This window comes from Falco biarmicus, chromosome 4 (assembly GCF_023638135.1).
Source record: "Falco biarmicus isolate bFalBia1 chromosome 4, bFalBia1.pri, whole genome shotgun sequence".
Lineage (NCBI taxonomy): Eukaryota > Metazoa > Chordata > Aves > Falconiformes > Falconidae > Falco > Falco biarmicus.
The window spans coordinates 74291500-74312933 of NC_079291.1; the positions used below are offsets into that span (position 1 = coordinate 74291500).

General features: G+C 40.5%; 1 protein-coding gene across 5 annotated transcripts in view; it reads right to left on the minus strand.

Annotated features, from left to right (window-relative positions):
* CREBBP (CREB binding protein) overlaps nucleotides 1-21434 on the minus strand; it is a 97475-nt gene that overhangs the window by 45336 nt on the left and 30705 nt on the right. For all 5 annotated transcript variants that reach the window (XM_056338684.1, XM_056338683.1, XM_056338682.1 and 2 more), the window contains 3 exons: nucleotides 15274-15450; nucleotides 4989-5238; nucleotides 4352-4465 (listed from right to left, as the gene is read on the minus strand). In XM_056338684.1, coding sequence (XP_056194659.1) covers nucleotides 4352-4465; nucleotides 4989-5238; nucleotides 15274-15450 — 541 coding nt within the window. The remainder of the gene's footprint in view (nucleotides 1-4351; nucleotides 4466-4988; nucleotides 5239-15273; nucleotides 15451-21434) is intronic.

Below are 21434 nucleotides of genomic sequence, written 5' to 3' on the forward strand. Positions count from 1 at the left end.
AACTGAGCTCCATACGTCCCAGTGTTAAAGTCACATGTGTTTATGTATCTTAAGAGTGAAAGTTCAAACAAGCAAAAGTTAAGCAGCCCCAGAACTTCCTGAGCAGCCCTGATTAGGCCCTCCTGGGCATATGCATTAGGATGTAATCTAAATGGTCAAACACTATGTCATCTACTGGATTCCTGTTTCAGTGTGCAAAGCAGGTAATGCTGCCTTAGCAAAACTGCATTCATGTCTTCTAGATGGGAACCCCTCCAGCTGATTAGAATTCATTTCAAACACAGACTCCTAATGCTATTTTAAGTATGAATGCCCAGCACTCCTCTAACCTGACCACCCCAGTGAAAGCAACACGTTAATCCATTGTTGAGAAGTCCAATTTAGATTTTTCATTTTGCTTCCAAATTCTGTAATTGAGACTTGTTCAGCAGAGCCTAAACGCTCTGTCCTGCAGCTCCTCGCTCTGCTCGTTACATCCATTCTAGCTCAAAGTGGCTGGAGCAAAACTTCAGCTGGTGACCTTGACTCACCTCAGCACAGGCCTGTCCTGCACCCCAAATCAGGCAGGTACACAAAAGGTTAAGTGTATGCAACTGTTTAATTAAAGGCTGTACCATGAATCAAATCACAGGGTAAGTAAAGACTTTATTAGCAACTTAAAGGTAGGAAGTGTCAGTATTTTAAACTTCACCACCGATGCCATTTTAATTTTTAAGTTAAGCATAAAACTAAAAGCCTTCACAGTTTAGCATTGTATTAGTCAATGAATGGAACTTTTTAATCTGTGGGGTAACCATCTATTATGTGGCTCAGTGGAATAACTGATAGCTGGTAAGTCACCATTATGTGTGATTTCCAGCACTTGGAAAAAAACCCAAGAGACATTTTATTTGTAGATTTTACTGACAGTAAGCCTTGAGCAAACTGGATCAAATTTCCAGTTTTCACAAGAAACAGGCTCTAGTGAAGAAGTTGCTGCCTAATCTTTCTTAACATGTTTCCCTGCACACCAATGCATGCATTCCTTCCTTCTCTACAAAGGGTTAGTTTCCAATTGCTCTACATCCAGGTCTCCTTTGACTTTCTGCCCTAATTCAATAACCTGTTCCCTCAGCCAGCCAGTTCCTACTCCCTACTTTCATTTCCCTCATCAGATTCCCAATCCTTCATCCCCGAGTCCACATACTCTGGATTTTCTGGCCAAGTCTTCCTTAAAATCACATTTTTATATGAGGAGTAGTTGTCTCAAATTTATTCTTTGTCAATCCAACTTTTTCCTCACTGTATTTTATTTACATTTTTCCTACAAGAAAAAATTTGGGGAGACTAGCTCCATGTTCACAACCCCACCTTCCAATCTCACTCAGCTGAGCAGCAATCCCAAAGATTTTCTGGTGTCCCCTGATCCTGGAACGAAGCACATCAAGCACTGCATGAGGATGGCCCAGGTCATAATGAACGGTGAGCACAGCACACTCAGCACCACAGGCACGGCTGCAAGGGCAAGCATACCCACTAGCCGTTTGGTTGCACAATAAACACCTGCCCGTGTCAGGAACGGAAGAATTAAGAAGCTCAACCATGTGCATGGCAAGATGAATCTTCAGAAAAATAACTGTTATGATAGAGCTATAAAACTAGGAAATATATCAACAGCTGTTTGCAAGCGTTAATAACTCAAACTGCAGTGGGCTCGGCAGGCAGCAAGAAGTACTTCCGAACAAAAACAGCCCTCCAACCCCAAAACATTTCAACTGAATTTCAAGTCATTACTTCAACGCACAGGAGTCACTGGCCTATTCAGAAGAAAAGCTTAATGCTTTAGCATGTACGAAATAACATTTGTGTTGCAGTTTCCCCCTACCCGCTCCCCCGAGGTATACATGGTATACACAGTAAGAACCATGTGGAACAGGAACAATTTCAGCATATCCTGTAAGTCATGTTACTATCAACAATTACAAAAAAGACATTTCAAGACCGCTTAGAAAAAAAGCTATACAAAAGAAAGCTGGCACGGATGTTCCTTGCAAAGAATCTAAACACTAAAACAAGGAGTAAGATACCTGTAAAGAAACAGCTCCATGGCAATAAGCTAAAACCCACGACTTTCTGTAGCATAAAAATCCCCCAAGGAGTAGGAATAGATTGCTACAAAGAGCACATGCTTCCACCCTTCCCACGCACAGTGGTTCAAGCCACCATACTGCAACGTTTCTGAAGTGCTGAACTGCAGAACTTTCTAATAGATCAGCACACTTTAAAGGAGCCGCTTGAAAGCTCAGCACAGATGCAACAGGACTTGAAATAATAATGGTAAAACAGGCTTGAGCACAGGAAGGAAGAGTCCAGGGCTCAAAGTCTCTAATGACCACCACGTGGTCATTCATTCTGTAAGGAAGGCAGCCTGACAAAAGTAATGAGGGTTACTACCCTCTTTTTTTTTTTTTTTTTTTCCTTTCTAATGTTCTCCTCATATTCTGCCATATGCAGATCCCCTCCTCCCCCCAATTTAATAGATGCTATGATTATTTATTCCTAAGAGAGCCAACAATAATTTTTTCAAATCCTAAACTAACCTAGCTTAGGCTAGTTTTCACTTTATCAGGCACACTGTTTTCAAATGCACACATTACTGCAGATCCTTTCAGAAACGGTTTTGAATGCCTAAACAGGGGTTTTATATATCTAAATAAGTTGTAATACATCTTAGGTTATAATATTATTATATTAGGTTATAATATATCTAAACAAGTATTTTCAGTTAATCTTTTATCTTCAAACAAACCACAAGTGTTACTTGCATGTTACAAGCATGATTCAGAGACATAATCCAGAACAAAGAGCCTTGCACCCCAGCACACTAAACTGCAAATTTTCATTGTAACTACCATTGGATTATTGATTAACTGAATAGAAGATTTCATATTTGTCTCCCCCACATGCAACAAGAGAGCCAAGCTCTACGCTTATCCATAATAATTCTGTTGCATTCAAACAACATCCTATTTGATCCCATAACAAAATTATTTTTAAGGACTGTTTTTTTTCAAGTGCCTTCTTTTTTGATAAGACAAAAACAAACACTGCACAAACTACTTTTCCACAGCAGCTTGTATTGAAAAAAACCAATTCTGCTGTGCTAGATTTTGTTAGCACTTTGATAACAACTGTGTAATAAGGATGTTATGCACAAATGGACCATGTCACATTAAAAAGCAAAGCTTTCAACACATTTTTCAAAGGCCAAACATAACTAAACACTTGCAACAAATTACTGCTTTCAACACGCAAGACCTATCTTGTTTACCAAGGAGAAGTCTGGTAAAATGAAAACAAAATCCTTACCTCCAAATAGCTTATTTTTTTCAGTTTTGGAAGTTAAAAAGCCCTTCTGAAACCACAAGAGCATGCTCAATGGATAATTTGGATGGTCCTAACAGCCACTCCTCTGCCTTAATCTCACCTAACCTAATTGTTCTCAGTCCCCCAAGGTTTATTAGGGTTCCTCACTGCAGTCTCAGACTAAATGGAAATTACCAGAATGCCTCCAACACAATTCACATATACAAGCTTTTCAAGTCCTCCAGCTGTTTTCCACTTCTTAACCCCTATTTAAATATACCTAGCCATAACATTACTTAGACTTCTAGAACTGCTGCATCTATGCTGTAAAATGTTCTACCTTGGCATCTTTTCAAAGGGTTTGCTGAGAAGCAAACTTACCAATGTAAGCTCAGTATTTTCTGTTTCAAAGTGAGAGAGAAGAAATGCACTAGAAATGCCCCCGAGCATCAGTAACAGCTAAGCTATTCCAGCAACTGGCATGGGCAAAACCACTATGATTTACAGAACTTCAGCTTGCCTATACCAGCATTAAATACGCTTAATTGTTAAGACACCCAGACCAGATCTTTTTCTGCACAAGAATTTTTTTTGTTGCTACAAACGTTTTTTTATTATTCTTAATCACTAGCATGTTGTTTCTAGCAGCAAGAAAAATAATGAAGTAGCTTCTATCTTCCCCAAAACCCTACCTACATCCAAAACTGCACTGTAACTGGAATCTATTGACCTGCCTCAAAATAAAACAGCAGTTAGAAGTTACAACACCCTTTAAGAAAAAGACATGTGCTTGATATGAGATTTTCCCTTTTCATTTATTGTGTATTTAAGTAATAAATTGCATTCAGTGATCAGAAAGGAGAACTCATTAGTATATTCATCCTTATACAAGATTATTAAACAGCTATTGAGTTTGTTGGGACGCTGTCAAGGTTTATTTCTCACTGTATGTCACTTTATTTTAACAGTATTATTCCATTATGACAGCAGCAAAATGCCAACTTACGTTGTTGATTTCTTTTGTCACTGGCGTTTTTCAAAGGAAGGCACACAGGACAGTCGTGCCGAGTACAGTTCTTCCAGTGGGAGATGATTTGTCTTGAAGATGCACAATGAGCAACTATAACAAGGAAAAGCAACAGAATTAAGGTCACTCCTTGGTTAACTGGTTTTGAATTAACTCATTTTTTAGAGCAACTCTATTCTTTCTCCTTTACAAGCCATACTGTACATGTAACTAAACACAGCTAAATGCAATTAACATTTTTTGGGACCCACTAATGCTGCCATAAAAAATGAAGGAAACCAGTACAAAAATCTAAGACAAAGACACGGTGGCTATTACACTCTCTTTATACAAAAGAGATGAAAAAGACACTTGCAAGGCTGCATCGGTACTATCATGCTTCTAAAGGGCAAATATTGCATTCTGTTTTCTAAACTGACAACCGCAGACAGCTCAGAAATGGAAGCTGGCAAAGGTAATGAAAAAGGGAGCTGCTGTTTAATTAAAGAACCAGTTTTAGCACTCATTTGTGCCAGGTATAGGGATCTTCTTGTCAATAAGAGAAACACTGCTGACAAATATGCAAGAAACCTTACACAGCTTGTTTGCAAGAGTAGCTTCAGCAACATGCTCTCACCTTGACAGGCCTTCCCAGCTTGACAGTGTGTCATGTGGTTGAGGACATTTTTCATGGTTCGACAATGCGGGAGAGCACAGGCCCGCACCTCTCCGTTCGCTTGCTCACGCCTCTGACATTTGTGAGCATGAAGCAGCAAAACCAACTGCTGCTGGATCAGTTTGCGCTTCTCCGGGTCTGCTGTTGGTCCAGTTGCCATTGCCTGCGTCGGTACGATCCCCACTTGTTGCACTTGGGTTTGCATCTGGGACTGAGAGAACAGAGAGTTTAGCATTGCGTTTGCAAGTCTCAATTCTGATCTTAACCTTGTATAAAACTTGAGTAGCACAAGACTATTCACCAAGCATTCAGCTATGGCAGGCTACAAGGATTATTACACCAGTCTCTGCAGCATTCTCAAACATTTCAGTTCTAACCTTGGAACAGCAAAAATGTATTGAGCGGTTCCTCTGTTAAGACATTTACAAACAACAGTTTAAGTGACAAGCCATCCAAAATCCTCTGTTTATAAGACAGATCATCATTCCAACAGGAATGAGCTCTTGCCACACTTGGAGGTGGAATTCAAGTCTGTTTAGTATTACATTTTCATATTACAGGTTTTATACACTTCAACCCTAGCTTCTTGTCCCCAACAGAAAGAGGAATCCCGTGGGAGAAGACAGTCAAAATTATAAGACTGTAAATATTACAGTAAAAGGTAGAACTGATCTTCCGAGCACAAACTACCCTTCTCACAAGCGAGTGCCGATATTCCTTTCATAGAGAAAATTTCCAAGGTAGGATGTATACAATTTTCTCCCAGAAAGGGCTACCTAAATCTGGACTGCATTAAGTCCACTGAAGTGAACTAGAGTTAACTAGAGGGTGACGCTAGGCTGTATCAGCTTGTGAAATCCACCGTTTTATTTCCAGCATCCGTTCTCATGGACACACTTCTGTACCAGTGCCCGAGCCCTGCCTGATGGAGCTGCATACCCAGAGATCTCCAGTCTAAGATACAGCTCATAGCAGTGCAGAAGAGAAATTGCTTCCTTCACACACCGTTTCTTCAGCACAGATTTAGAAGCTTTTCTACTACCTTCTTGGACCTCTGAAGGACAACAAATACAGAAAAATGATTTTCAAAATTGAACACATCCACAGCCTGCAATGACTCCACTAGCGGGAGCAGATATGGCACTGCAGAAGTGCTTAAATCCCCATTAGTCCTGAACTAATCTCATGGACAAACATTGTCCCCAAGAATCACTTTGATTATGCCCTGTAAAAACAGGTTACCACAGAAAAGCTTGCCATCTTCCAAGCTACCTAAGGAAAATCAGCCATTAAACCCACTTATAAATAGAATATGGGAAGGACAGGATTATACCGGGGAGGTAACAGGAAATAGTTCAGTGCTGCGTACAGAACTACTGACCAAAGCCTGCTTACGACATTTAAGGAAAGTCACTCTTAAGTGACAGAATACACCACTTGTAGCCTGCTCTGCTTTTGACCTTTGAGAAGGACTCTCCAGAAAATTTCACAGCTTACAAAACAGAGCACATAACAGCAAAACCCCTCATTTTCTTAGGTCAACAGAAGATCCCATAGCACAAGCTCTCACTACTCCAGCAGCAAGCTTTGTCCTCAGCCTTGCCACCTGCACATCAGGTTTTAAAGAGCTAGCTTTTCTTCTGAAGAACGAAGCACACAAGATCAAGTACAAAACACAATGACTGGTGTTTGGAGGAGTGGGCACTCTGCCACTGATAATGATAATAGTGAGTTTTAAACAAAGAAGAATTGCTGCATCTGTGTGTCTTGAACTTTTAAGAAAAAGAGCAACAAAAGGAAAGAGCATGAAGGAAGCCCATCCACTTATGCTCCAGTGCATGCGGCTGAAATTAAGCCTTCCACTTCTGTGAACAAATCCACAAGAGCAGACAGGTTTTGCTGAAACAATTCTTGGGTCACAAATAGGAAACAATTAGTTCAGCCAATCTGCAGAAAAATACAGAGACCATGCCAAAGAAAATCTCATTGGAAGCAATGTTTTCATCCCAGTCAAAGAACTGTTTCCCATGCCAAAGTTCTCTTTTTATTACTACCCTACCAGTTAATAGACATGACTACAGCTGTATCAGCAAGGATGCCCTGACCCAAAAGCGTTTCTTGGAGATGGAGTAAGAGAAAAGCAGAATCAATACAGTATCAGTAGTTAGAAGAACAAGCAGCCTTGGTCCAGATGAGAGTGTCTGCAGGTAGACACAAAAAAAGAACTCCAAATATTGCCTAAGCTCTATAGAGTTATGTTGGTCACTATTTCAGCCTTGTAAAGTCCTAAACCTGCAAATATAATGATTGGTCTTTTCGCCATCTATCGTACTTTCAGAACTGACGACTGTTAGAGGAAGTTGATCTCTTCCCTGTTAGTTTGTCTTTTAAGAACAGCAGTCTGCAGGACCAGCTCGAAACTGGAGATATGCTAGTGCACTGCTGTCACCCCAAAGGTGCATAAATCCTCTATCAACCACAGAAATCATTCCACTCCAGAACGAGCGGGAGGCTTCACGTTGCTTGACCTGAATGAATAACAGATTTTCTTGATGAAGTAGGAAATTCAGATATTTCTTTCACCCACAATTAAAATAAATGCTTCAATGGTCAGATAAATGAGGTTAAAAAAAAAAAAAAAATAGTTTTGCTTCTCTTGCTACCTTGTCAAGCTTCACCATAAAAAGAACAAACAGATCAGGGGTTGAAAGTCTGCTAAAACTTCTGACACAGGTGGTGGCTTCGGTAACCAGTTTTCTAGAAACAGAGTAATACAACATTTCTTAGTGCACAGCAGCTATTAATACAATTTAAAATTATGGAAACTACACGATCACACAGGAAGATAGTTCTAACCTGTCTCTATTCCAAAGGATGAAAACTTCCTGTGCTTCTGGGCAGCACAGATGTGCCAGTATCTCCTGTTCTGGGACCTGGATGGACGCAAAGTCCCCCGACTGTTTTACTTTACTGAGATGACCAGCAATCCTCTATGTTTTGACATGTTTATATTCAAAAACCACTCGAAGTTGCCTGTCAAGTTCAAACACAATGCACCTTTTCTTATAAAAGCAGGCACCAATTTCAGTACCACTGGTGATCTTTCAACAGGTAAACAACCTGATACAGAACTCTGTGTCATCCTAGCTTCCATATACCATTATGTTTTTAAAATACAATTCCTCTTCTGTATTATCTTTTTATTTCCATGTTCCTTCCTTCTCCCTGATAGAAGAATACCACTTTCTGGAATCACTGTATTAGAACAAATCTTACATTCAAAACCTGTCTTTCAGTTCTTTAAAACAAGTTTGTAGTCATACAGCGGGCCTTGGTGAGATAATTAAGAATCCACTGCCACAAAAGATGACTATTTTGATACAGCTTGTTTTACAGACCTTCCCTCACCCTAACCAGAAGACAGGCAGCACTTTGTACTTGGAGTTTCTCAGTCTGTTGACATTTTGGACTAGAAAAGGGATGCTATTTACCAGTGACAAGAGATTTTTATGGACACACCCAGTCAGTCAATTAACACTTTAAAAAAAGCAACCCTTGCAGTATCTGCAGAGAGCAAGGCTGCATCCCACCTTCACTCATGCATGAGTACATAAGGTGAAATACACACAAACTTCTCTAGTTCTTCAATCACAGGCTTAAAGCATAATCTTTCAGAGAGGGGACAGTGGGCATAAAGTGGATATACGCATGAAGTTTAAATCTCGAAGAACACTTCTAATTAGCTACACTTCCATCTGAATTAAGTATTCACAGTGTGATCAACTCCAATCATGTAGCCTGCACATTTGCATTAAGAATAAAAGAAGCCTTTCCTGCAAATGGGAATTGCAGAAATGCTCTGGTAAGTGTTGAACCTGCTTTGAACAGCCCAGGAAGCGCTGCTCTGTCAAAACTGCAATGAGAGCTTGAGCAGCAGCTCTCCGATGGCATCAGGGAAGGAGGCTCACAGCATAGTCACTTAACGAACCCAGCCTTTCTCCAGTGACTACCAGAGCTTCACTGTGAAAGCAACACAGAACCATTTTACACCTCTTGCAATTCACTCTGATATTCTCCATGTGGATGGTGGTTTCTCTGGTTCTACCAGTTACTTCGAACAGGCATTGTCTGAACAGCCTGGTCCTATCCAAACAGGAAGAATCCTTCTGAAGCCAGGAATGTGAAGGTCTGCTTTGGCTCCAGAGGTTGGAGGCTTATGCACACAGAGAACAGGCTGACACGAGCCAAAGTACTACAAGCGAAGTGCTTGCATTTGTGCCCCATAACACCACTGCAGTGCTGCATTTTCTCATCCAAGGAGCAGGAGGAATCAGAATCTGAGTCTGTACGGTGGGCAGAAGACCTAAGAGGGGAGGGAAAAGGCTTCCTGAACTGGACACAGCCTCAGAAGTTGGTCATGCTCTCTTGGAGGGAGACCGACTCAAGTGGCTAGAAATTATTCTAGCCTGTTAGCAGCACCAATCTGAGAGCTTGCACTGCAGCTAGCAAATGAGAAGAGGCAGGGGTTATACTCAGCTCCTGCATACAAAGCCAACACGATGCACAGGTCTTAACATGAAGAATATGTTCAGAGCCCAGCATTTCAAAGCTTTGGCATTGACATTGCTATAGGCAGAGTTTTCATGTCAAGAGCGAATAGGAGTATTTTCATCTTCCAACCTTCCCTTACCACTATCGAGTATAACTTCCACCTCTGAAGGTGGTATTGGGGAGTGAGCTTTGCAAGCCCATGACAACCACAAAAGGGGAGAAGGCTCCTACAGCCATACCATAGAAGAAACCTGAACAGTTGCCCCTAGAGAGCACCCTCAGTGCACTTGGCTTTTAATTACTAAAGGCCTCAACATTATGCAGTTGACTGCTGGGAATCAAGGCTGGGGCAGCATCTTTCACTAGGATACACTTTTGGTGTTCTATCTCCTGTTTCTGAGTGAAGAACCAGCAAATGCCAGGAAACACACATTGAGGAAGTGTTTCAAAGTAACAAAAAAAAAAAAAAAAAAAAAAAAAAAAAAAAGAGAGACAAAACTTGATACAGGAACCTGTAGACAAAGTTCAACTCTCACAGACAGAAAACTATCTGAACCAAATACTAAGAGATGCTTATATAGGATTTACTGAAGGATAGAACAGGCTGAGGAATGATCAACATTAAAAATCACAAATAGAAAACTGGTGGACAGGAGACAAATGAGAAGTCTGTAAGTGAAGGAAAGCCATGCTGTCAGAGTGCTGGCTATGGAGTACTTCATCTCAACTGCTGGAAGAGGGTAAGAAATGGCAATGGATGTTCTCCACCATGTATTTGTATAGATTTGTATAGGGGATGAGAGTGCCACATGAGCCAGAGCGCTGGGGAAACAGCACGTCACCTTTTCCAGTTTTTGCCAGCCTGGCACCATGTTTATGGATGGTGCAGAAACTAAAATGTTCCACCATTCAAAGCAATACACATTCCTAGGATAAACTCCTGCACTAACACAGAACAGAGATGCCTACTCCGCTCCTGACAAAACACCGTAGTTTCTCTGGCACAGAACACAATTTGTTTCCAGGTTACTAAGATCTCCTCTAGAAGACCATGGCTAAGCAACACTGAGAAGAGCTTTTCCCAGCCATTCGCTAGGCTGCTGATCCATTTCAAATCAGGTAGGATTTTCTTGAGGAAGGGAAGGAGTGAGCATGCCTGTGAAAGAGAAACTTCCAGAGTACAGCCATGGGAAGGTGAGCACAGCAAACAGTGAGCAGCCAGCAGACACACAGCATGCCTCTGGGACAACAGCCACAGACCTTCCCCACAGTGAAAGCGAAGACTAACTTTGTTGCAAGAGAGGAAAAAAATCACTGAAAGGTTAAGAAAGCAAGCCTTCCTCGCTGTAAGGACATGATAGTTAGAGGTTTTTCATAAAGCCTTTTATTTCTGGCCTCTAGAATAAAATATAATTTGTCTATTTTAAGTAGCTACAGTTCTACTTGTTTTAATTAAACCTGGCCTCCCAGTTTAAAAGCTTTTTTCCTCTCTCTAGAAGGTCCACAGCAAGGCACACCTAAGGCATGCTCACCCCCTAGTCACTGTTTTCCTCTCTTCTGACCAAAATCTCTTAATAAAGAAATCCAAAGAACATGAAAAGAAACAGAGCAAAGAAGGAAGCATGCTACAGAGAACTCCAGATGTAGTTTAGTAAGAGATCGGGGGAAAAAACCACAAGAGTAGATGTACCACCAATTCTAAGTCAAGAGAACTGCGGAGAAACAATTTCCTTCACTTCCAAAAAGTAGTATTCTCTCAACTCCATCTGCTGGTCATAAGGGTAACTGTGAAACCAAGCTGGTGTCTGGAAGCCAAACTTCACACATTGTACTCTTAACCCATGCAGAAATACTAGATCTACTGGCGTGTCCATGAAGAAACCATCCATCACCACCCTTGGAACATGCAGCACTGTAGACAGCATAAAGCTTCAAGTTTGATGGGAAAGTCTAACAGGGTTCCCCCCCTACTGACAGCACATCCCAGAGTCTGGGCACTCCAAAACCAAGAGGTTCCTGGCTCCCACACAGGCTGCACACTGTGCTGAGTGCCAAAGTGCAGAGCATGGCTCACTTCCACAGTCCAGAGAGTTTGCATGATCTCACCGCAGCAGAGCACTGCCAATCTGCATCGAACAATTTAAATGACACTGAATCTCAGTAGTGTGTCACCAAAGCTTCCAACAATGTCAGAAGTAATCTCTTGCTTTTGGAAACAAGTAATTTACTCCAAGATTTCAAGCTACCCATTCTGTAAGGAAAACTGACTGTATTCTGCAACAGTCACAGAAAGCAATGGCTAATATGTTGTTTGTATCCACAACTAAGAAAATAAAACAAAAAAAATCAATCCATCCAACTGGCACTGAAAATTAATACCTTAATGCTGACCTTTTAATCATTTTAATACCATAAGGTTTGTTACTTCTTTCCTAATTAAAGAGATTAAACTGAATGGGCTTCTCAGGGTCTAGTGTAAGGTCATGCTTGGAACAAGGGCTGGAACATGCAATGAACACTTTATTTGGGAGGCAGCGGGGGAAGAGAGAGTGTGTTGTTCTTAGGAGAGAGGCAGCCTGAACTTGGATTTAAAAAAAAAAAAAAAAAAAAAAAAATCCACTGCTGCAGCAGAAGATTATCCTGGCTGCCAGTGGGAGGGTTATGCCTGGCAGTGGGAATACTCCTGGTCAGTGGTTGGGACAGGGGTGCCACACAAAATGATGCTTAGAATAATGTGGATTAAGAAACATACTCTTGCTTTACCTTTGCAGCATACACACAAGGTTACAGAGAAAGGCAAAACATGAAAAGGATTATTTTAAAAATGTCTTGCTTGTAAGGACCAAGGGGTCTTAAGACAACAGCTACACCTTTCTATTTCCTCTTCTTTTATTTAGATATTCTTAGTGGTAACTAAGATGTTTAATGTCATGCTGGAATTTGCTTTCCTGCCGCAGACATGCCACACAACCCATGTTTTCATTCACATGGTTTGTCTCTCACATAGAATAGTACTTTCGGGGCCCTTTAAGATAAGGATAGTACAGAGGGCTGGTTTAGCAAGATAATTGGCTCCAATCATCTCACAAAAAACCCTGGAGGTCTTCTTAAAAAGATGCAGTTGGTCTTTCACTTGCTGTAGTAGATAGGAGTCTGAACCTATCCTCCACAGGTTCATTTCTGGTAGACTCTAACATAATGCTACACCCTTTTCCGCTTCAGTCCTGCCTCCTTCAGGAAACAGGACAGACCATGTCTCCAGCAGACCACGCACAAGGCCAAATGCATTAAATCAAACCGCCACCTCTAGGGTCCTAAAGCGTCACAGGACACAGCAAATGGTGAAGGGATTGCAGCAAGAAAGCGTGGCGTAATAGTTCAAACACTGCAACTCTGCTCTGGGGAGCTGCCTCTGTCAAAGCAACTTTTCACAAGTGCCATTTGGGTCATGTCTTAGTTGCCCAATGTGAGATACAGATACCACTGCCATGAGTTATGGGAGCAGACATCTAACTGATGTGAATGTTATTTTACCCTTAGATACTGTCTTCACATATGAAATGAGGAAGGCTTTAGCAAGCCAGAGCCTACAAACCTCAAGTTCGGAGTCAGCAGATTCTTCCCATCTTACTCTTTGTGCCTCTCAGCCTCATGTTTAAAACTGGGGCAACACATCCTTCTCTCAGAGAGACACTGTGAAAATTAACTCATTCAAAGTATATGGCTGCTGCAGTGATGACTGCCACAGAAAAGACCGTTTGGAAAAGACTGGCAGAGTGAACTCTATTACTATGTACAGTCAACAAGGCCCACAGCTATACACTGAGCAGCAAAAAGAGAACAAAATGTTGACTGTATGCACTTTCAGAGGGCACTGTTCATATTGTATGCTGAATAAAGCAAAGTCCCTGTGGAAGGAATAGTATATGGCCATATATGTACTATTACCAAATAACTACACTGCCTTACCCACTGCTGCCAAGTAAAGGTTAAAAATTTAACAAGTCTGACATTTCCTTTTAAATTCTTCGTTTTGCAATAAAAATGTTTAGATGGAAACTTCAGTTTTTAAAATGAAAGTTCCACCCACATCAGGACCGCAATAAAACTCTAACCACCACCTGATCCATAAGCAGGGCTGAGACCTTTTGGCTCAACAGTACAGACGTCTATTGGCTGAAACTGCTATTACTCTCTGTATTGAGGGAGGAAAAGATTTATTGGATATACAAAGCTTCTGACACCTGAGAAACAAAAAGATGGTTCTGATTGTCCCCTCAGAACATAACTGATATTTTTGAAACTGTAAAGAAACCACAGTTGATAGTACTGAAAACATAAGTTTCCCTTACTTTCCTCTGTCTCTTGCACAAGATGGAGGAAAGGAAACAAAGTTTTTTCTTTTACTTTCTCCCTTACCACTAGACTATAGTCTTGATGACAAATGCCTTTTTTATTCCACCTGCATACCTGCCATTACATCCTATACTAGTAAGCAATACATTAAGATTTGGGCTTCCCAAAATGTGACATTTGAAAGAGCAAAAAATTAGGCTTCAAAATCATCCAGTCCCTCAGATAAATACAGGACTTTGGCAGACTGCAGGTTCTCTGCAGAATCAGGGCAATATTTCATTTGCTTTACACCTGATCCAAACAAAGTATTTTAAAAACAAAATTAGAATAGTCACGCAGCAAACTGTCTTTTACAAATATTCTACATGAGTGCAAGTGGTATTCTGTACATGGTCTTAATCCCAATCACCAGCTCCTTTTCATAATCTTAAGCAGTAAATGACAGATGATAATAAACAAAGATTTCACAGTGTAACTAAAAGAAATGTAGGAAATGATCCTCTAAAATCAGGAGAAAAGAGGAAGTTTATTACATTCTGTTCCCTCTCATATACAGCCTTATTAGTGACAGGCAGGTAGCAAACTCACTGATGGAAGGGCCAGCACTGCTTCTGCCAAAAAATAGCTGGTTTTCTAGTTAAATTAAAAAATAAGCAATTTGCATCTTATGGAAGGTTTTGCAAGTTTCTATAGTAACTGCTATCATGTATAAGAATATAAAATGCAACAAGCTAGAGTTTCCATAGAAACAACACAAGCAGTTTGATTAATACGCTGACATACTGAGACAAATAGGAATATTTAATTTTACTTCATAAAGAAAACTCTAGTAAACAGAATACTACAAACTTGAGCAAGGTATCCTAATAAGAACTATTCTCATAGGCTTGTGAGCTGCAGATCATGCAGAATATAAACTAAGAAGCATGTGTTGTGTTTACCACATTAGATTCAAAGGATATGAAAGATACTACTTAGTTTCAGGAAGCTGATTATGTACCCAACACGTGCTAATTGATTTAGGAATTTAAACCTACAAACAGCACTTACAGAAGACATTTACATCTGGTTTGGGACTAAATGTTCCAGACAAAATGAGAGGATACAATGCAATTTTTATAACAAAACACTGTGATTGTTTAGAAAGTTAAATTACTGTACAAAAACGTACACAAACTTTCTACATGCACTGCAGAGTGGTAGAGGAACCATGGGGCAACTCTGATGTTTAAATCACCACGGAAAAGTCGTCCCACAATGCTGAAGCTGTATCACCCAACAATTTAGAATGCACTATATCAAGACATAACGAACAAGGGAAAAGGCAGGTGCAACTCACCATATTTGGCACACTGGTGACTGGAGTACTCTTAATGTCGGCAGGAAAGGGAGACAAACTATTCGCCATGCCTGGCTTGTTTGGTAACTGAGGATTCACTCCTGTAGCTCCCATCTGCTGCCCTCCAGTTTGACTGAAAGGCTGCCCAAAGGGACTAGTGTTACCTGTCATTCCCATCTGGAAAAGAATGAATGAAATTATAATAATTTCCTTGATTCCAAAGGGACATTAAAAAAAACAAAACATATGTCAAATATCCATCTTTGCATTCACTGAGACCAAACTCCAGTTTAAGTTGCTCAATACTAAATTCTTACAGCTTTAATAAAATCTAATTTTTCAAAAAATACTTTACAAATTTAGACAGCTGTGTGCGTCTCGAGTCTTGCAATTCAACTTACAAAATCACTGTGCAAATGCAAAGAAGAAAACAAGATTATCCTAGCCAATCTGCACTGACAGAAATTACTTTTGCCAACACTGCAAAAACTTCTGAAAACCAAACAAAACTCAAATCCTGCAACACTTTGTGCATTCTGTACACAAAGCACGATTTTGTACATAGACTAGATGGGAAAGGAGCAGAATATATAGAGGTATCTAGCAAATGCTTACCTACTTATGTTTTGGTACTTGAGGGAAAATGTCTGAACAAAAGGACACCCATCTAAGGCTGACAGCCTTGACAAATTACACCCCCACAACTCCTTAAGAATAGCAAGCAGAAAGACAACTCCCCCTGAATGAGTAAAGAGAACACTGTCCAGCCAAAGAGCCGTTTCACCTGAAGAACAGTCTTCCCAAGAGAAGTGGTGAAATCTCTTACTTGAGCCAGTTAATATGACACTGGACAAGAGGTCCTGAAAAGATGTTTTAGCAGGTATTCACTTCTTTCAAAGAGGATGACAAAAACTAGGACCTCCCTTCCCCCCTCCAAATAAAGAGGAAATAAAAGTCGACAGATCATGTTTGTGCTCCCCCTTGCCCTGCACTGGGAGGATTTCTAGATGACTTTATCACCTGTCAGAACATCTTAAATATAAATCCAACCCCTAAGCGAGTCTTTATCTGAAATATTAAATCCTATTTTCCCCTTCCTTTGACCTTTCCAGCCTTTCCTTACACAACGCACTGGTTTTCCACGGTCCTGGTCTTTTAACTTCCTTTACCGGCAGGGATTCAGGAGGACTATTCCTGTCACTGGAAGAGGGACGGCGCATGTTGGCTTATCTGTCTAACAGCCTCATAATAAGGAATTGCTCAGTGGTTGCTTTTTCATGCTTACAGGAATCAGACTGAACAACCAGTTGATGAAGCACTGGTTAAGAGCAGTAAATTATGTTGGAGCAGAGTCCAACAAACACAATTTGACTGCGCCTCCTTGTCAGTGTACTTTGTACGCTCCGGTTTCAGACAGCTGGCCCAGCCGCACTAGAAGTAGCTTTACGTTAGGAAATAACTGCTTTAAACTGCATCCTGCAGAGCGACTGTTGCCAGATTCAGGCCTTTCTCCACTGTACGAAATGCTGTACCTTTCCAGAAGAATCTGACCCACTACATATACATTAGAAAAGGAAAAAAGCTGTTCCTTGGCAAGGTAAGAGGTTATCACATATGTGCTGTGTTCCAGAGTAAAGATGAGTAGTTCAAATAGTGTATAAGACCACCCCCAACCCCGATTACTTAGCAGCATCAAAAACTTAGTAGTAAAGACTGCTTTTAAAGAGAAGTGGTATTGGCTACTATCACAATGCACAAATATCAAGAGTTTCATTTTCTGTATTTCTGTGTTTGCTTGGTAGGATTGTACGTTCAAAGAAATCAGTTTTTTTAAATTACTGTTTATTACAACATGGATTCTTGCAGCTTTCCTCTGAAGAATCAATAGTGACGTATTTAATAAACTTACACACTCATCTTAACCTGCTGTTTCAGACAAGGTATGAGAAAGGATCACATGATACCTACAGCTATTCATTAATGTTACCGTTTATCAGATTAGCAGTGAAGAACATTTCTGAAACTAGAAGTGAGATTCTGAGAAAGTAGCTTATATATATATATATATATATATATATAATATATATATATATATATATATATATATATATATATATATATATATATATATATATATATATATATATATATATATATATAACTAAAACCTTTCAGAGGCCAGAAATAGAAACAGCAGCCATTTGGCTGTTATTCATTTCCCATTGTGTCTAAAGCCCCAACTACAAACTTCACTTGTCTGCAGAAGGACTCGGCCCTTTAGTCTTCTTTGAACTTGCTTACAGGTTTGGTGGAGTTGTTTTTTTAAAAAACTGAATAATATATTGACTATTCTGGCAACCACCGCTATGCTGCAAGCCCCTACAGCCACCATGGCCTCTGTGAAAGCCCAGTGGTGAGCCCAAACTGGGGGAGAGGAATGCTGCGTACACATAAACCCATTTCCCCTATTTCCATGGCCCAACTTGGGCCACCCCAGCCCGCAGGAGATGGCGCCAAGACCTTCCCAGACCTGGCAGCTTTCGGCTGGAGCACACAGAGCCACCGAGGAGGAAATGGAAAGGACTCAATGCAGACGACCCAAGTTGCCCAACACGGATGTGCTAAGCTTGCTTAGCCTAATGTTAAAAGCCTCTGGCAGAATCTTAAACACAGCTGAACTTTCAAAAAGCAGGCAAGAGATTTTCTTAGACAGTGAGGATGCTAAGCAAATTTTACACCAAATTTAAGTTCTTGCTCCAAAAGAAACAGAGAGGTGTTGTCATCTCACTTCATTATCAGGAAAGATTAATTTTTTTGTATTAAAGGAATAACGTTTGAAAATAGATATTAAGGAAAAATACCACAAATATTTTAGTCTCAAAAGACAACAGAAAATTTCATTTTAAGTTTGTTAAAATTCTAAATCACTAGAACATCCCCAAAGCACCAAGGAACTGCAGTCCTAACAGGTGCCACACAATCAATTTATCATATTTTAATATTTCCTTTTCAATAGATCTTATTATGAAACATACCACAATTCAGTACAACAGCAAAGCAACCTTTCAAGTCTTCCAAACCAAGTGCTTAAAGTGATGAGGGTAATTTCTCCTTTTCTAGGTGGTCATTAAATAATAGATACTTCATTGAAATTTGAAGAAACACCTTGCTGTTCTTTGAAACCAAGCTGGAAGCAAAGTAGCTTCCATTTGACACCTATTTTTTTTAAACCTGCTCTCTGCCACATGGTACTTCAATGTCTAAAGCTGTGCTTTAGTAAGTGAAAGGAACCCAAGGCTAAAGAGTTACACCAGTTTACAACTTAAAAAAAGCTGACAGTTTGATAACATTGTAAAACATTAGACATGCCCTTTAACCTACACTTCATTTTTGTAAATTCCTGACACTGAAACAAACTGCCAAAGACTTTTTTTGTTTAAGTCCGTCTGTTTTAAAAAAAGAAGTCTGAATAGGTGGAAAGACTTTATCTTTCTTACATGGCAATCCCTGAAGTAAATATGAAGACAAAAATCAGGAGGGACCATATGCAAGACGAGTTTATTAAAGCTCATAGATATACATAGTTTCAGGGGTTTTTAAACTCCCTTTGGCCTCAGAGGAGTTAATCTTATTAACAGGACTGTGATTTCCAGAGAGAGTAGGAGAAGCGCGCAACACAACGCAAGAACTGCTGTAATGAACTCTTATCTATTTTATAACAGTTTTCAACCCAGGCTGGGATTGACAATGAGGAGTTTTAGCAGGAGAACAACCTACTGCCAAACAGCGTTAAGATCAACAGCGTTTCAGAGCTGATCGGTGACGTGAGGAGCAGCTCGGCATTTATTCACCACCTCCAGCAAATGCAGGCAGGCAGGGACCCCAGCAAAGCAAACCACTGTCTGCTCCTCACCAGTGGGAAAGCAACGAATAGGAGGTGGAAGAAAAGGGAGAATCAGGCAGATCCCCTGCATGTCAAACACTGAAAGACGTCCAAATGCATATGGCACTAACTGGCATTTCCTAGTTAATTATCTGAACACTGAGATTAGGTGACCTTCAGCAAAACTTTATCTAAACCACTGCTAATTGAGATCTCAAGAAACAACTGGCAAATATAATCGGATGATTGAGCCTATAACATAGTAAAGATTTTACACTGCTTATTCATTCTGCAAACTGAAACCAGTGGCTCTGAAGCAAACAAGTCAGAAGGCTCAAATGCTGTGGGGCTCCTGCCTCTTCCCCCAGGTTTTTTCTTATGTGAAATGAGGGGGCAGCGAGGGGAGGCAGATATTCAGAAGACCTTTGTTTTTATATTTCTGAAAAAGAACTCTGATCCCAAATTAGGTAGTTCAGGGGAAGATTACTAGGTAATTACAAGTCATCAAAGATGATAAACTAGCAAGAACATGGGAGTTAGCAACCTGGTAAGAATGGCTGCTTTTACGCGTGATGCTGAGCCATCACAAAGACTTGTATTTTTGCTTAAAGTTTGTTAAATTTACTTTCCTGAAAGGAACAAAAGCGAAAAGCAATCCAGTGTGAGTTGTTTCTTTTTCCACCTGCAATGCATGGGCATGGATGTCTATCGCAGGGCTACTCAAGCTGCAATGGCAGCATGGCAGCCAGTGCATTTCCATTACAACAAAAACAGAAAGCTTCTCTCTGAAAGCCTGGGTTATGTTCACCCTGATTTGTTCTAAGCCTAAGGATGTTCCCTCCCCTGTTGCCTTCTCTTCCTCTCCAGCAGTTCATCCAACTGTCAGTGAATCTCCTCTCTCTACCTGATGCAATCACCATTTTCTGCAGGCCATGTTCTCTGCACTCCATCCCAGGGTGGCTCCTTTCATCCCACCTCAACCCCTGGCAACTCCCAGTTTTATACTCGTGTTTCTGTGTTACAGCTTTGTGCAACTCTTGCTTCTTGTCTGGTTCCTTGTGGTCACAGCTGCAATGACTTCTGATGGAGTAAAGCAGACTTTTTCACACGAGGTGTTTTCTATGCAGCTGTTCCATCAATTGCAGTGGGGGAGATGCAGGGGTGCTATAAACCACCCCAGCCCGGAACAGCAAGTCAAGGCTAGAAGTGCCTGAAGTAGTAACATGATTAATGCAAAACACCACCTTAAACACATTATTTCCACTCTAAAGCAGTTCTTTTCAGAAATATGATAATGCTGCTCTCCTTTAATGGAAAAGATGCATTTAATTTAATAATTCTGCTATCCCAGAAAGACAAGCAGATTCTGTTCCCCTTTTTATCACTATGGCAACTCTCTCAGATACTGGAATCTATTACTGAGTGTGGAGAGGAGATTGGGTATTTCACTCTACTCTCACAATCCAAGGAACGTACAAAGTTCTTAAAACCTTTCTTTAGCTGACTTGGACTACATAAGACATCCCACACTGTAATGTTTCAAGCACCAGGTGTGGGAGATACTTCTCTTTGGTTTGCTTTTTAGTTCTTTTCAGAGCAGAACAGCAATTCCATTTCCTCTAGCTGCTAGACTTTCATAGACGTTATAGATCAAGTCTGTGACCAAATCTACATACCTCATCTGATGGTGCAACTCAGAGTTGATTTGACAGAAATGAGAAGTTTGCTGATCTAATTTAAAAGATACCTTAGGAGCAGACTGGATCTTCATACTATGTCATTTCCTCTATTTTTAAAGCTTACTCTTCTCCTCCCTCCCTTCTGTATCACTGTTGACATACCACAGTACTTCTTCCCCTGGCCCAGCATCAAGGAGCTACTCCTCTCTACACGAAGTGTCTAGGCCATAAATAAATTCTGTCCTTTCCTCCTACTCTTAAGTTTTTACTAACTGTCCCTTCACCTCTACCACTAGAGCCAGTCCTCTCATTCAAGCAGTCAGAGTTACTTCATTACAACACATTCCTCTGAGGCTCCTAGGACATGCAACTAATAAAACATGCTGCAAAAACCATTCACTGTTACAAGCACGTAATTTCCTATTCACAATCCTTTTTTTTATCTTCCTCTCCAATATGCGGTCATAAACCACAGAACTGTACACAGTTCTGCTTCTTGCTACACATTTTTCTTTGGGAAACTGCTCTCTGTTACCCCAACCCACCTTTCACACCAGGGTTTCCAAACTTAAAAGGTCTGGCAGGACAGACTGAGTTCA